The sequence below is a fragment of the Vulpes lagopus genome, chromosome X (assembly GCF_018345385.1).
Source record: "Vulpes lagopus strain Blue_001 chromosome X, ASM1834538v1, whole genome shotgun sequence".
Classification (NCBI taxonomy): domain Eukaryota; kingdom Metazoa; phylum Chordata; class Mammalia; order Carnivora; family Canidae; genus Vulpes; species Vulpes lagopus.
In genome coordinates this window covers 11,124,270-11,142,104 of record NC_054848.1, presented here as the reverse complement: position 1 = coordinate 11,142,104, position 17,835 = coordinate 11,124,270, and the positions used below count along the sequence as shown (strand labels likewise).

At 36.9% G+C, this 17,835-nt stretch overlaps 1 protein-coding gene across 2 annotated transcripts in view; it reads left to right on the top strand.

Annotated features, from left to right (window-relative positions):
* FANCB (FA complementation group B) overlaps nt 1–17,835 on the top strand; it is a 45,356-nt gene that overhangs the window by 13,688 nt on the left and 13,833 nt on the right. The window contains exon 8 of one of the 2 annotated variants that reach the window (XM_041741043.1): nt 147–465. In XM_041741043.1, the coding sequence (XP_041596977.1) occupies nt 147–465 (319 nt within the window). Of the gene's footprint in view, nt 1–146; nt 5,464–17,835 lie in introns of those variants that run through there. The other variant, XM_041741042.1, reaches the window with a different exon arrangement.

Here is a 17,835-nt window from a genome sequence, read left to right as displayed (position 1 = left end):
GAGATCACATGGATGCATTATTGCTTTTATTCATCATGAGAGGGTTTATAAGTGAGTATTAATTATTGCAGTAAGTTGTATACAACTGCTTTGTGCTGTCCTAAGTTTTATAATATTGTGTTTGTTTTTTGTTTTTTTTTTTTCAGGAATCAAACAGCTTTGTTCCAGTGCCTTCATAATCTCATCATAGCTCTCCCTATAAACTGTTTCTTCAAAAACCTAAAATTAGGAAGTGTCGATTTCCTAATTGATCGTTTGGCATTAACTTTGGAGAAGGAATTGGTTACCCTTGGTTCTCTTTCTTCTGCCTTAGTTAAGGTTGGAAACAACTTGGTGCAAAGTTGTGAAGCAAGCAAAGAAAAGAGTAGTGGTGTGGCGGCTTTATCAGACAGAAAGGAAAACATCCATCCCTACAGAAAAGAACTTCAGAGAGAAAAGAAGCAAACGTTGGGGACGAACCTAAAAGTGAGTGGTGCCCTTTATAGAGAAATGACTTTGAAATTAGCTGAGGTTCAGCTGAGATCAGACCTTGCTGCACAGAAACTGGCTGGTTTATAATTATAATCTTAATTTGATTATATTTTAAAATATGTTTTCTCTGCCAGGACATTTTGGTTCCACATTTGTTTTCACTTTATTTTATATGCCTCCTTGGCAAAAATAAAGATCGAGGCTTGTAGAATTATAGGTAGCAATGCCCAAAATAGCATGCCTTAGAGCAGCAGTTCTCCGCTGGGGACATTTTGCTTTCCTTCTGCCTCCACCCCTACCTGGGGGCATTTGACTGTATCTGGAGACTTTTTTTTTTTTGGTTGTGAGAAGTAATTGGGGTTGAGGAGGGTAAGGTAGGGTGCTATTTGTATCTAGTGGGTGGAGCCCAGGAATGCTGCTAAACATTCTGCTGTGTGCAAGACAGTTCCCACAGCAAAGAATGATCCTGCCCAAGATGTCAGTAATGCGGAGGTTGAGAAATCCTGCCTTAGAGTTACCACTTGAGTGAAGGCAGAATTGATCTAACATTATTTTGGTCTAAATTTTCAAAAAACTTAAATAGTCTTTTTATTGTATCGTATTTAGTAAAACCTAGTATAAAAAAATTAGCTTCAAACAGATAAACAAGGTTGTCAGGATTCACAAGTCTCTGTAAACATGCAGCTCCTGTGGAAATTAATTGCAGAGCATCTGGGTGAGACCATTAAAATGAAAGTCTTTGAGCCCAATTTTAATTTAAATTTTATTAGAGAACTTCTCTGAAATTGTGTAAGTCTATAGGAATATGAAAAATTTTAGGGCATTTCGCTGAAAAGCATATTTCTTTCAAAAAGCTAGGCATGCTACATAGGCCAGTAGTTGAAAAAAATTGAAAATGCCTTTAAGCCATTTGTAATTCTAACCCTAGGCAAAGCTAAAATATAGAATTCTAACTAAAATAAGTTAAGGCATATGATGCTCCTTAGGGACTGAGAAATTTAAAAATAAGTGAAAATTCACTTAACAGTTAAAAAGTGATTTTTAAGGGGTCCAATGAGACATTTCAAAGGGGTAAAAATTTAACCTATTCTTTTTTTGGAAAAATAAGAATTCTGGAGTAATAGGAGAATGTCAGGAGAGGGGAAGACACAAAAGGATATAGGCCAAAAGGAATGTTTCTGATTCTTTTTGCTTTAAAATCCTTAAGTGAGATGGAAGTTTTGATCTGAGTTGAAAGAAAGAGATGATTATAGAAAGTGGCATTTCATGCTTGCAGCTCTGAAGTGCTAATTCCTTCCATGCCTTCAAAATGCTCGTACCTAATGATCTGGTGATGCAGATGGGGTTTAGAAAATACAGGTTATTATTTTCTTATCTTGCTTTTCATGATTGTCCATATACTATGCTACCTCCTGTTTTAGTAATCCATTACAAATGGAGATAGAACTCTATTTCCTTGAAATGTCAATAGAAAAGATTTCAGACTTTCTGGAAATGGAAATGGTATCATTTCAGGATTAATTATAGAGATCTGGAAGCAGTATGTGTCACTCACTAGGTGCATTGAAACTGCTTGTGACATGTTCTGAAAGAACAACCATGTGTAAAATACATTTTAGTTCCTACAGGAACTAAATTGAAAAACAAGGGCAATCAAAAAGTAAATAGAATTTAATTGTAATAGTTTATCTGTAGGAAAGTTAGGATAATACAAACTCTTGCATATTTTTTTTACCTATAAAGGCAACCAAAAAGTATTAATCTATATACACCAAGTAACCTCTTTGCAAGTGAGTTTTGTACTCCAGTATATTTTTTCTACTTACTACAAACAAGAAAAGCCAAAGTTGGAGGGAATGATGGCCTTGCTACTCTCTCATGATTCAGTAATGTTTGCCCATAAGCACATTCCTCTGACCACTTTCCTCGTTATAAATCAGAGCTTACCCTCAAAAACATGCTTCTTTCAAATCTACACTGAAGTGAAAATGAGTTTTGTTTTAGAACAGAGCATACCACAGTTTTCAGGCACAAAACTTTCTGTTGTCCTCCTAATCCCTTAACTAAGGAATGTGTGCAAGTCAGCTTAGGTGTAGTATATATGTACCATTTACTGATTGCCAGCTCTCTGCCAAACAGCTTGAAACACATATACACACAAATATCCATATCAATACATATGTATGGTGACATCCTTCACAGCAACCCATAAAGTATAATTATTAGTATTGTCCCCGGTATGAAAAAAATGTTAGACAATTTAAGGGGGTGCACACAAGCAAGTTAATACTATATACCCTTGTTACAAATATTTTCAAAATGTGCAGATCCTTTTAGAATTCTAATAATATATAAGTGAATCTTTTTTTGTCCTGGTAACATCTCTTTATACAATATAAAACTGAACACTCAGTTTTTTCCCAGTCTTAGAAGAGGTCTAATTAACGTATTTCTCTGCCTGTCCTTCCCAATAAAGGCAAAAAAAAGTCAGCTGTCCAGGCTAGAAAGCTATGTAAAACTTTCTCCCTCTCTCCCTCTCTCCCTCTCTCTCCCTCTCTCTCTCTCCTAAAACTTGAACAGCACCAGATACTGAGAGGTATCCTTTCTCTTCCTTATATTCAAACTTGTGGAAACATTACTATCCATTCTAAGAATTTGAAAATGAAAACTATTTCTTAGGTAACCCCATCTGGAGAAAGTTAGGCTTTTACTGCCAAAGCTAGTATGGTGTAATGGAAAGAATGCTGATCCATAAACTGTGTACCTAATTGAATCCTTTGGTTTGTTCTGTTTTCCCTTTTTGAGTTCCCTGAATCTGTTACTTGAATTGCTTTCTGCCTCAGCAAAATAGCCCTGTTCTATAAACCCTTACCGTGTTGAGTATCTTTGCTGTGCCATTGGTCTGGCCACTTTCTGGGTTCTTATTTCAATAATCCTGTCTTGCCTTTTTCTTCAGTAGGGTAGCAGGCACTGTCAGATAGTGAGGGTCATAAGGACAGGAAGTCAGAGACCTGCTGTGCCCTCGCTGTTCCCATTTTTCCTGAGCTATGCTTGTGAATAGCTACACTGGATAGAAGTGTTTCTGTGCACAACTGAGGTCAACATAATGGTCCTGAGTTCAGCTAGGAAAGTTATTTAGCATCTCAAACTTTATCTTTGCTTCTCTATGTCCTCACAGCAGCCGTCACTTACCCCAAACGTACAAGGAGTGTTATGGGCCAGAAAAGCGTACCATTAGTAATCAGCTAAAACATTTAGCGCTACATAGCCAGTCAGAAGTGGGAAAGAAGTGTGATGCATTCTGTTGATTGCCTTTTCCACATTGATTTCTTTCTTTTCTTGTACCCGAACTCTCATTTTATTCAAGAAACTTCTTTCTACAGCTCACATGATTGGGAAAGTAGAGCCTATCCTCAGTTCCAGAGCTTAGTCCTGAACAGGATGAGCCAGTTACAGTAACACATTTGCTGGCATCTATTACTGGTCTGGGGTGAGCGCCAGACCTAAGTTGGGCCTAATGGGACTGAGGACCTAAAACAACTTCAGATTTTGGTGAGGAAGAGGCTCTTCCTGTCCTGCTGGAAGTAGGTGGCCCTAATTTAAAAATCACGGGAAATTAGGCTTTAGAATGAATCTGACATTATAGCCTACAGAATTGTTTTATTGTGCAGCTATATCAAACCTAAGTCCCACCCTTTCCTGGCACTACTTATTACATCCGGAAAAAAAATTCCCTCTAACAGAAATCAAGGTTTTCATTAATAGCACCTGAAAACATTGCTCACTGCTAGACATGGGAAAAAGAATCCCAGAGGAAAAAAAGTGACTGTTGGACATGTGAGTTCCCAGAACAGGAACACTTTACTACAGAAACAGGACGCTTGTACTTATTACTCGGCCTGCCCTGAAAGAAGAGTGGGGAAGAGGTACCTACTCCTTATCCTGCATACACCTTTCCTTTCTGGGCAGTGGCTCCCTGGCTTTCCTGGTTTTTGTTTTTGATTTTTTTTAGTTTAAACTCAATTTAGTTTGTAACTGATAGTAGTTTATATCTGAGATAAGCTTTAATTTAAACAATTCTTTTTTCTCTGTTCCTTAGCTTAGCTTCCCACTCTAAAATTCTCTGAAATGTTTGTTGTTGGTAGGGAATCACTGTAGTGGAGAGTGGAATTCCAGGAAAAGTTGTAAGCTGTCTAGCCTAGAAAACTTAGATCTTTATTCCATTTGAGTACTACATCACCTGAGAAGAAAGGGAATGGAATTCTATTTTCTTTTTTAACTGTTGCCATGCTCTAATCCTTCCAGATGATGTGCCAATAGAAAACATTTCACCTCTTTCAAAATATCAATGGTATATAAAGTGGAAGGGGTTATGGAGATCTTTCATTCAGTCATGTGTTTATTGATGTTTCATTGAATACATTGTCATGCTCAGGTATATAAGCAGGTGCTGGGGATATAAAGATGAATATGAAACATTTTTAGGTTTTAAAAATCTTGAAGTCTTAATTGGAGAGACAGTGACAAAGAGTTGCATGCTATACTGAGATAATTCATATTCCATGGGAATACCCTTATAGGGCACTGTGCCCATTAGGAGCACCATCTGAGAACAAGAGGTCTTAATTTAGGGAAACAGGACTTTCTGGGAATCTGATGAAAACTAAGGGTATTCATGCTGGAGGTAGCGGTGGTTTAAAGTGGTGTTATAACAGAATTTTGCCTGATTCAGGGATCATCTGACAGACCTGTTCATGCCACATAAAGAAAGGTGCAGAGAGAAATGTATACACAACGAAGATTAAACCAGAACACTTGGCTCAGTAAAAAGCAGTCTAAAATACTTTAAATCATGCAATTTTGAAATACTTATTGATTGAAAAACTGTCTTTATTATATTGGTGAATCCATAATTATACCCAAAACCCTTTGAATTTTTTAATTTTTACTTTTTAAAGGTTTATTTATTAATTTTATTTATTAATTTTAGAGAGAGAGAGAGCACTAGTGGGGTGGGAGGGCGGGAAAGGGCAGAGGAAGAGGAAAAGGGAGAGGGAATCTCAGGCTGACTCCCTGATGTGCAGAGCCTGATGCAGGGTTCGATCCCATAACCCAGAGATCATGACTTGAACCGAAATCAAGAGTTGGACCTTTAACTGACTGAGCCACCCAGGTACCCCTCCAAAACCCTTTTAGAATAAAAAAAAAAACTTGTTCTGAAAATTAAAATAACATATCCATCTATGTTAAAGCAAATAATTTCCTTAAATTGACTATCTGAATGATTTTGCCTATATTATTGCAGTAAACACATAACATCAAATTTACCATCCTATTCATTTTTAATTGTACAGTTCAGTAGTGTTAAGTGGATGCACATTGTTGTGCAACAGGCCGCTGGGACTTTTTAATATTGCAAAACTGAAACTCTGTACCCATTAAACATAATTCTTCCTTCTCTTCTCTGCCCTTGCTCTACACTAATAAAACTCAGCACTGATTGTACATAGGAATCACTTGAGGACTTCATAGAATGATTTGCCGATCCTACGCCCCACCCCAAAGATTCTGATCGAGTTCTAGGTTCTGCCTTGGGCCTTGGCAAAGGTGTGAAAGCTCCAGGTGATTCTACCATCCAAGGTTGAGCGCTACCACTTTACTAGAAGCAGCAAATTAACTTAACTATTTCAGGGGGCAGAGCTTCACAGATTTTTCTTTGTCAATGCATCTTTCTCTTGACAATTTAATAACCCATTGTTTCTCAAGCTTTAATGTACATATAAATCACCTGGAGACCTTGTTCAACTCTGCATTCTGATTCAGCAGGTCTAACAAGCTCACAGATGATGTTGATGCTGCTGGTTCATGGACTCAACTCATAGTCAAGGGTGATAAGCCACTCGATAGCATTGTCAAAGTCAAGGATTTTATGTTGGGGAAAATTCAAGTTTTCAAATAGTTTTGTTGTTAATATATTGACATATATATTGACAACATATTGCCCATATATTCTCACAGTCTGATGGGGTTTTTTGAATGGATAAATACAAAGTAATCCATCTCTGCTGGCTTTGTGCTTCTGTTGATACAAATTCTGCACAGAAGTATTGCATATATTATCTGTGTTCCAACATCTTTGGCGATGAAAGGAAAACCAAAGGATACATAAAACTCTTATTTCTTCTTTGACATTTTCCAATTTAGGTTATCTTCCATGCCTAATATCCATAATCATTGTGGAAGGATATCTTTTCTTTAATTCCTAACAATGAAAAATTACTCTGAACACTGAAACAATGGAAGATGATTATACACTTCCTAATGATACCCTTTATCCATTAGGACTTAGAGTGAAAGAATACTCAAATTTACCGGTGAAAGAGGTGTCCTGGTTATTATAACTGGTGGGTGGTATGCAAGCTTGAGTCAGTTTGACTCAGCAGCTCAGCAGGATATCAAGGATGTTTTCATCTTCATTCTAAGGTTGGCTCCCCACACAGTGCAAAAAGGCTGCAACACTTGCAGAGTATACATCTGCACATCACTCCATTCAGAAAGAGCTTACAGAAGATCGAGGAACCTTCTTTTCCAAAGGAAAATCTTGCCTCATGTCGTACTGCCCACATTTAGTCACACATTCACTCCTGAAATTGTCTATGGCCATTTGAATCCCCTATATGGATTGGCTTAGGCCTGGGTTGTGAGAGGGAGACTTTTCACTGTTTACTACTACTTAAATGTTTTTATGTAAGCATCTGTTACAGGTTGAATTGTGTTCCCCCAAAAAGATACATTGACGTCCTAACCACCCCCCTCCCCAGTACCATAGAATGTGCCTTTCTTTGGAAATGGAGTCATTGCAGATGTGATTAATTGAGATGAGATCATACTGGAGTAGGGTCGGTCCCTAATCCAATATGACTGGCGTCCATAACTTAGAAGATGTGTTCTGGCGTCCAGAACAATGCAGTGTGACAATGTTGGCAGAGACTGGAGTAACGTAGCTACAAGCCAAAGAATGCCAAAGATTGCCAATAAACCGCCATAAACTAGGAGGGACTCCTCTACAGATTTCAAAGGGAGTGTGAGCCTGCCTGCTTCTTGATTTCAGACTTCTAACCTCTAGAATTATGAAACAATACATTTCTGTTGTTCTCAGCCACTCTGTGGCATCTTGTTTTGGCAGCTCTAGAAAATGAGACTAGACTTAGACTAGACAAGACTTACTATCCATTACATTAGTTTTAAAAATTAAAAAAATCAAGAGTATTTTGGAGAAGAGGGGTAGATCATTGTGAAGGCCATGAAAAAAATAGCAAGATGTTTGCATAGGACTGAAGGCAAATGGTTGTTAGTGTTAAAGATTCTGTCAGTCCATCCTCCTAAATCTCTTAATTTTATCAAGTTTTTTCCCCCATTTTCATTGCTGCCTCCCTATATCATGCTACCATTATTTCTCACCTGGACTATTTCAGCAGCTTTCAAACTTGTCTGCCCATTTTTACTCTTGCTTCCTTCCAGTCCTGTTCTCCAAACAACAGACAATGGTCAAAGCACAAATATCATCAGAATAGCCACTCATCATCTTTCCATTCTTTCAGTGTTTGTTCACTAGCTTCCTATATTACTTTTAGAATAAAGATCAGAATCTCTATGTGGCATGTTAGGTATATGGTGTCATCTAGCCTGCCTCATGAACTTAGCTAGGATTCTACTTCTGTCCCTGTGGACACTAGTCATTGACATCCCATCATTTCTTCAAGCACAACATTTTGCTTTCTACTCAAACTCTGCATGTGCTATTCCTGTTATCTATGTTGCAGTCTCTCCAATCCTACTGTCCTTCACCTGATTTCATGCTCAGTCCTCCTTCAAATCTTGGTTCTTAATTTACTTCCTTATGGAAACCTCTGACCCTCCAAGACCAGGTCAAGTCCCTGTGGTATATGCTTTTGTAGTATACTACTTCCCAGTGACTGTAATTACAATTTAATTGGTGAGTAATTATAGGCAGGTACTGTGGTTAACTCCAACTTGAAACCAGGGCTAAAAACTCGAAAATGTAAAACCTCATATTCTTAAGTTCCTTATGGGCAAAGTCCATTTTCTGTGTTGATCAACTTTATATCCCATCTAGCATAATACACATAATTGATATTTAGTATTAGTGTGATTTTTTTAAAAAAAGAAAACATTAATAAATGAAATGTAGTTTTAAGAAATTCAAGTAAAGAGCCAACGTTGGTGTGTTTATGTGTGTGGTAGAGGGGAGGATTTCCATGTTCACGTGTCACATTGAGAAGCTTGTATTTAATTCTTCAATCAGTGGTTTTTGGACTTTAATCATGGAAGCAGGTATAATTTTAGAAATTTCAGTGACTAGCATAGATTTGACAACTTTTTGTTTTGCCACATAAGGATGTAATAATGACATTCCACTTCAGTTAGGAAAATATTATCTTAGGAAATCCAAGTAGCCACCTGGAGGAGAAAGGGGAGAATGTGCTTATTACCAGGATTAGTTTGATATAGATCAAAGTTTCAAACATAAAAAAAGAAAAAAGCAGATTAGATGAAAACAAGGGATTCTTTCCATGTTAACTTGGAATGGGGAAGACTTACCAATCTATTTCACAAAATCCAGAAGCCATGAAATCCATTCACATTAAAATAAAGTCAAAACATTTTTGTAAAAAAAAAAAAAAAGTCAAAAGACAACACTGAAGAAAAAAGACAACACTGGAAAAACATTATTTGGACATTTCTCAAAATAAAGACGAATATCCATAATATAGAGAAAATGTCTTGAAAATGATAAAGAAAAGGGGGCAAAGAAACTTTGAAATTAATGGAAAAGGAAATGCAAATAAACATTTAACAACACGTGTAACTTCACACAATAGGAAAACACAAAACTGCATTGAAAAAACTGGACTTTCATATAACAGTGAAATGAAATAGGTTGCCACAGGCCCACTCTCCCATTAGGTGAAACTGGATACATTACAAAGATCACATTTTAAAGGATTTAGAAAGCTGTGGAAACAAGGACTGGATAGATCAAAAATACAGAACAAGGAAAATTGTTCCAAAGTGAATTGATAATTCCAGCCTTTTGTTTATCTGAGGGCAGACTGTGGATCAGGCTTGGTCTAGGCAAAGGGCTTCTGCTTGGGGACTGAGAAGTCTGCATCTTTTAGGAGTTGCATAGTGCTGTAGTGATGAATTGAAACATTAAGGAGGCTTAGATGCACATAATTTCTATTATGTGATATTTTCATAGTTCTGTGGCTGCACAAGAAATGGGGCAGCTAGCACAAAAACTTCTAAAAGGAAGACTGAAATCTCTCAGTTGTACACTGCTGCCAGGGGGGAGGTTTGCTTCAAACACATGGCTGGTTTCCCCTTTAAGACATTTGCCAAGTTTTGAAGCTCAATGAAGTAGGAGGCTTGAAGGGCTAAGCTATAAACTTTTGAAGGTCAGAACTCTCTCTGTTAGCTTCTAGGGCTGAGATCTGTACTTCCAGAATCTAGGAACAGGAACAGACCAGTAGTAGATTGAATCTTACTAAACTTGCAGTAGATCCCTGATCAAGCTCAATTTCTGATTGGATTGAACTGATTAGCTACTTAACCTAATTGTCTAATGAAATAAAAGGTTCCTTTTTCCATGGAATCTCTGTGGTTCTTCTGTACCTACTATCTGGCACACAATAATTTTTACATAAGCAAGAGACAAGACTGAATGGTAAGAGAAAAAAAGATGCAGAATCCACAGGTGTTGCGGATATTGAAGTTAATCGATAAGAACTCTAAAATATGTTATATTCAAAGTAGAGGGAAAGGACAAAATATATGAGAGGCTGGAAAATGTAAAATAATTGGAATCTTTGTAATCAAATAGAAAGATTAGAACTGAAAAGTGTAGTATCTGAAATTTTAAGAAGTAGTTTAGCAATAGAGGGGACATAGCAGAATGTAGAACAAGTGAACTGGGATATGGGCCAATAGAAAATACTCAGCCTGAAGCAGAGAAAAAAGAATAGAGTATAAGAGAAATGAGACATACTCAAATGGTTTAACATTCATGTAATTGAAGTCCAAGAGGAAAAGGAGAGATTGAGGCAAAAGCATTATTTAAAGAGCTGAGAATTTGTTCCAAACTGATGAAAGATAGCAGCCAAAAGATTCAAGAAACTCAGAGAACACCAGCTAGGAAATAAAAGTAGGAAATCACATGGTGAATTGTGGAGTACCAGCTGATAAGCAAAGACAAAGTCAATTAGAAAAATCTTAAAAGTAGTCAAGAGAAGAAAGATATGTTACCTTCAAAAGAACAACAGTATAGCTGACAGCCAACTGAAACAACTGAAATCAGAAAGCAATGGAATTTCATTTTTAAGCTGCTTCTAAAAAAAGCCTAGAATTCTACGTGTGTCAAAATGTGCTTCAAAAATGAAGATAAAGACATAATTTATTGATAGCAGGCCTGCTCTAAAAGAAATATTAAAAGGATTTCTTCAGGCAGGACCAAAATGAAACTATATGGAAACAAAAATGTGGGAGGGAATGAAGAACATATGAAAAGATACATAGTAAATTTACATGAATAAATATTGTATAAAACAATAATTGTCATGTCTTGAGTTGAAATCATTTGTAGAACTTAAATGCATGACAACAGGGGAGTGACATCATCAAGATGGTGGAGCAGGAGACTCAAGTCTCCATCTCTCCACAAAGAACAACATTTAGACAGTGAAATCCACAAGTGAAAATATCTCTGGAGGAGCTCAGGAGTCCATTTCAGAAGCTTTAGCAATCCAAAAGAAGAAGAAGCAGCAGCAGCAACAGCAACAACTTTAGCAATACAACCGCCCTGCACCTGCATGCTGCCAGCCTGACTTTCGTCACCACTTTGTACTGCTCATTGCTCACAGTTTACATGCCCATAGCTAACCCCTGCAGCTGTATGAGTGCACAGCAACAGCTGCTTGTGTGCCAGAAGCTGGTTCTGACCCTTGTCACAGGCCCCTACCACTCCGTGCACTAGTGGCTAGCCCCTGTATTTGTGCACCTATATGTTACTTGCTTCAACTCCCATTGTGGATCCTCACTGCTCTGTGTGTGTGTGTTGGAGGTGCATGTCTGGGACTAGCCTGTATAGTAGTATGAATGCACATTAAATGCCTCACAGCTACTTGGGTGCCTAGAGCTGGCTCTGACCCTGTCACAGGCCTATATCAACACATGTTTGCAGCTAGCCCCTATAGATGCATATGTGCACATCAGTGGCCCTGATTCCTCTCGTTGGACCCTGCTGCCATACATATACGTTTGGCTAGCCCCTGCAATTATAAGGGCAGGTTAAACATTCGGACCCTACAGATACATATGTGTCCATAGTGGGTCCTGGCCTCTGAAATTGGTCTTGGTCCTTGCCACTGCTTATATGCTTGAAGCCAGCCCCTGCCATCACACAGACACCTGTAGCCATTTCTCACAGCTGAACACATGCACACCACCAGTTCTGGTCCCTTGCCTCTGGACCTGGAGGTTCTACTAAGAGCCCCAACATCCATTGCAGCCACCACAGACACCTTAAAGGTACCACTGCAAAGAATCATACAATTGTCAGTAGAAAACAGCTGCTTGAGCTTATGAGACCCCTTGCCCCACACTTGGAGCCCCACACCACTAGACCAAGAGCCACAGCATGCTTCAACATGTCCTGACCCACAGGCGAAGGTTTTTCTTAACTAAAGTCAGTCCATAAAGTCTGGAAGAAGTGACTGTTTCAAATGTGCAGACACTTACCACAAGGCTATATGGATCACTATGAGTCAGGGAAACATGATAACACCAAAGTACACAATAAGCTTTCAGTAACTGACCCCAAAGAAATGGAGATCTACAAATTACCAAAAGAATTCTAAATAATTATTCTAAAGAAGCTCAGAGAGTTACAGAAGAACATAGATAGAAATTTTAACAAAGTCAGGAAAACAATAAAGAAAATGGGAAGTTCAACAGAGAGAGAAAGCACTAAAAAAACCAAATTTTGGAGCTGAGGAATGAAAAATGACTGGGATTTTAAAGATGCAAAAGAGAGCTTCAATAGCACACTCAGTTAAGCAAAAGAAAAAAAAAATCAGTGAATCAGAAGATAGGCCATTTGAAATTAACCAGAGGAGAAAAAAGAATGAAGAAAGCCTGTGGGACTACAGAGCAACGTTAAGTGAAATAATATTCACAGTATAGGAATCCTAGAAAGAATTTAAAAAGGAGCAAAAAGAAATCATAGGTTGAAAACTTCCCAGACCTGGGTTAAAATACAGACATACAAGTAGATGAAGCTCAAAGTTCCCAATTAGGGTCAGTCTAATGAAGACTTCACTGAGACACATTATAATAGAACTGTTAAAAATCAAAGACAGCATTTTGAGAGCAGCAAAAGAAATTTGTCACATACAAACCCTGGCCCCAAGTTCAAGGGAGCCTCCTTATAAGGCTATCAGCAGATTTCTCAGCAGCAACTCTGCAGATCAGGAGAATGGGATGATACATTCAAATTGCTGAAAGGAAAAAAAAAAAAAAACCAGAATACTTTACCCAGCACAGTTATCCTTCAGACATGAAGGAAAGATCATTACATTCCTAGACAAACAAAAAACCTACCTTATAAGAAATGCTAAAGGGAGCCTTTCAAGTTGAAAGGAAAGGTTGCTAACCAATAGCATGAAATCATATGAAAGTGTAAAACTTACTGGTAAAAGTAGTATAGTCAAATTCAGAATGCACTAATATTTTAGGAGTGGTGTATGAATCACTTATAATTTTAGTGTAAAGGTTAATGGACAAGGGGGATGCCTGGGTGGCTCAGTGGTTGAGTATTTGCCTTCGGTTCAGGATGTGATCCTGGAGTCCAGGATCGAGTCCTACATCAGGCTCCCTGCATGGAGCCTGCTTCTCCCTCTCCCTGTGTCTCTGCCTTTCTCTCTCTCTGTTTCTCATGAATAAATAAAATCTTAAAAAAAGGTTAATGGGCAAAAGTATTAAAAATAACTATAGCTACAATAATTTGTTATAGGATACAAAATATAAAAATATGTAAATTGTGACACCAAAAATATAAATTGAGAGGGAGGTAGTAAAAAGTGTTGAGCTTTTGTATGCAAAGGTAAGTTGTTATAAGCTTTAAACAGACTATTATGTTTTGTGTAAGCCTCATGGTAACCCAAAAGCAAACACTTATAGTAGATACAGAAAAAGATGCAGAGGTGGATAAGCCAAAGCATATCATGATAGAAAATCATCAAATCACAAAGGAAGAATGCAAGAAAGGAAGGAGCAAAGGATCTATAAAACTACCAGAAACAATGGCCAAAATGACAATAGTAAGTCCTTACCTATCAATAATTACTTTAAATGTAAATAGACTAAATTCTTAAAAGACAGAGTGGCTGAATCAATAAAAAACAACAAACAAATGAAAAAGACCCAACAATATGCTGCCTATAGGAGACTCACTTCAATTAAGGACACATGTAGGCAAAAAATATAGTGACAGAAAAAAAGGTACTCCATGAAAATGGAAACCAAAAAAGAATAGTGATAACTATATTTATGTCAGACAAACTATTATATAAGTAAAAAATGTAATAAGAGACGTTATATAATAATAAAGGGTTTAATTCATCAAGAGGAAATCACAATAGTAAATATATATGCACTCAACATCAGAGCAATAAATATATAATTATTAGCAGATCTAAAGGGGGAAATAGAGAGTAATACAATAGTAGTAGTGGACTTCAGTATCCCACTTTCAACAATTGATAGATAATCCAGATAGAAAATCATTAACCAAACTTTGAACCTGAACTACACATTAGGTCAAATGGACCTAACAGACATATACAGAACATTCCATGCAATGGGAAGAGAATAAAATCCTTCTCAGGGGCTCATGGAGCATTCTTTAGGATAGATCACACATTAGGCCACAAAACAAGTCTTAACAAATTTAAGAAGAATGAAATCATATCAAGTGTCTTTTTTGACCACAGGGGTATGACTAGAAATCAATAACAAGAAAAAAATCTGGAAAATTTACAAATACTTGGAGATTGGAAAACACTCTTGAACAACCAGTAGGTAAAAAGAAGAAATCAAAAGGAAAATCAGAAAATATTTTGAGACAAATGGAAACACAGGATTCCAAAACATATAGGATTCATGAAAAATGATGCTAAGAAGAAAGTTTATAGCAATGAATGCTTACGTGAATTAAAAAGTAAAGATCTTGGGGATCCCTGGGTGGCTCAGCGGTTTAGCGCCTGCCTTTGGCCCAGGGTGCAATCCTAGAGTCCCGGGATCGAGTGCCATGTCGGGCTCCTGGCATGGAGCCTGCTTCTCCCTCCTCCTGTGTCTCTGCCTCTCTCTCTCTCTCTCTCTCTCTCTCTCTATGTCTATCATAAATAAATAAATTTTTTTAAAAAATAAAGCTCTTAAATGAACAACTTTACACCTTGAAAAACTAGAAAAACAAGAACAATCTAAGCCCAAAATTAGTAGATAGGAGGAAATTACAAAGATCAGAGAATAAATAAATGAAATAGAGACTAGAAAGACAATAGAAAAGATCAATAAAACTAAGTTGGTTTTTTGAAAAGGTGAAATTGGCAAACATTTAGCTAGACTAAGGGGAAAAAAAGAGACTCAAATAAAATGATAAATGGAAAAAGAGATGTTAGAACTGATGCCACAGAAGTAAAAAGATGATAAAAGTCTACTCTGAAAAATTCCATGCCAACAAACTGGATAGTGTAGAAGAAATGAGGTTCCTAGAAATATACAACCTAAGAATAACAAATCATGAAGAAATAGAAAGTTCAAAAAGAGATCTACAGCTACAATGACTATTGAGTAAGTAATCAAAAAGCCTCCCAACAAAAAAAAGTCCAGGACCAGATGACTACACAAGTCATACTTACCAAATATTTAAAGAATTAACACCAAACATTCTCAAACTCTTCCAAAACATTAAAAAGAAGGGAACATTTCCAAAACTCATTTTATGAAGCCAATACTGTTCTGATATCAAAGCTGCAAGAAAACTACAGGCCAATGTCCCTGATAAATATAAATTCAAAAATCCTCAACAAAATATTAGCAAATGAATTCAGCAGTACAGTAAAGGATCATATACCATGACCATGGGATGTTTTCCTGGGAAGCAAGGAATATATGGTTCAACATATGAAAACCAATTAACGTGATATACAACATGAATGGAATGATGAATAAAAATCACATGATCATCTCAATGGACACAAAGAAAGCATTTGACAAAATTCAATATTCTTTTATAATAAAAAGTCTCACCAAAGTAGGAATAGAAATAAATGGCCTCAACAGAATAAAGGGGATATATGACAAAGCCGCAGCTAGCATCATCCTCAACAATTAAAGGTTGAAAGCTTTTTCTCTAAGATCAGGAACAATATAAGAGTTCCCACTCTCACTACCTCTATTCAAGATAGTACTGGAAGTCCTAACCAAAGGAATTAGGCAAGAAAAAGAAATAAACAGCATTCAACTTGAAAAGGTCAAATTATCTCTTGGCAGTAATGTGATCTTATATATAAAAAACACAAAGTCTCTACTTAAAAAAACTTAAAGCTAACAAATGAATTCAGTAAAGTTGCAGGATACAAAATCTGCTACAAAAATCAGTTGCTCTTCTATACACTAACAATGAACTATCAGAAAAAGATTATTAAAACAATCCAATTTATAATAGCAACAAAAAGAATAAAATACTTTGGAATGAATTTAACCAAGGAGGTGAAAGATCTGTACACTGAAAACTATAAAGCATTGATGAACAAAATCAAAGAAATCATAAATAGAAATATGTTATGGATTGGAAGAATAAATAATATTAAAATCTCTGTTCTACCCAAAGCAATCTACAGAATCAGTGCAATCCCTATCAAAATTCCAATGGCATTTTTCACAGAAATAGAAAAAAAAGTCCTAAAATTTGTATGGAAACACAAAAATCTACAAGTAGCCATAATAATCTTGAGAAAGAACAAAGTTGCAGGCATTACCCTTCCTGAGTTGAAAATATACTACAAAGTTATAGCGATCAAAACTGTATGATACTAGCATGAAAACAGACATTTTCAACAAAGATGCCAAGAAATATACAATGAGGAAAGGATAGTTTTCTTCAATAAATGGTGCTGGGAAAACTGGATAACCATATGCAAAAGAATAAAATTGGTCATTTAAACTATACACAAACATCAACTCAAATTTAAAGACTTAAATGTAAGACCTCAAGTTGTAAATCTACTATTTATTTATTCATGAGAGACACACAGAGAGAGAGGTAGAGACAGAGGTAGAGGAAGAAGCAGGCTCCTCCCAGGGAGCCTGATGTGGGACTTGATCCCTGACCCTGGGATCGCGCCCTGAGCTGAAGGCAGATGCTCAACCGCTGAGCCACCCAGGCATCCCAGGAAGAAATTTTTTGACATTGGTCTTAACAATCATTCTTTGGAATTGACACCAAAAGCACAGGCAACAAAAGCAAAAATAAACAAGTGGGACTACATCAAACTAAAGAGGAAAACAAAAGAAACCATTAATAAAATGAAAAGGCAACATACAGAATGGGAGAAAATATTTGCAAACCATATATCTGATAAGGTGTTAATATACAAAATCATAAGGAACTCATACCACCCAATAGCAAAAAAAATCTGATTAAAAAATGAACAAAGGCTCTGAATCAACATTTTTCCAAATAAGACATACAAATGGCTAATGAGTGCATGTAAAGGTGTTTAACATCTTCGGTCATCAAGGAAATTCAAATCAAAACCACAGTGAGAGCATCTCATACCTGCTAAGATGACTGTTACCAAAAAGATAAGAGATAACAAGTATTGGTGAGGATATGGAGCAAAAGGAATCATTGTTCAGTGTTGGTGGGAACATAAATTGGTACATCTACTATGGAAGACAGTATGAAGGGTCAACAAAAAATTAAAAATAGAAATTTGTTAAAAGTTTAAAAATCATATGATCCAGCAATCCTCACCTCCAGAGATTTCTATCCAAATGCTATAAAATCACTATCTTGAAGAGACATCTGTGGTCCCATGTTCATTGCATCATTATTCAGAGCAGGCAAGATATGGAAACAACATAAGTGAGTTCTGGACTGCAGCTCCTTCCAGACAGTGGCAGTGGATTGGTTGTACACTGTCTGGTGTGACAAGAGTAGCTTTCCTTTCCCTTGTGGGGCCTGCCATGTAACACATTTGTTGGGCCGGAAAAATCACACAT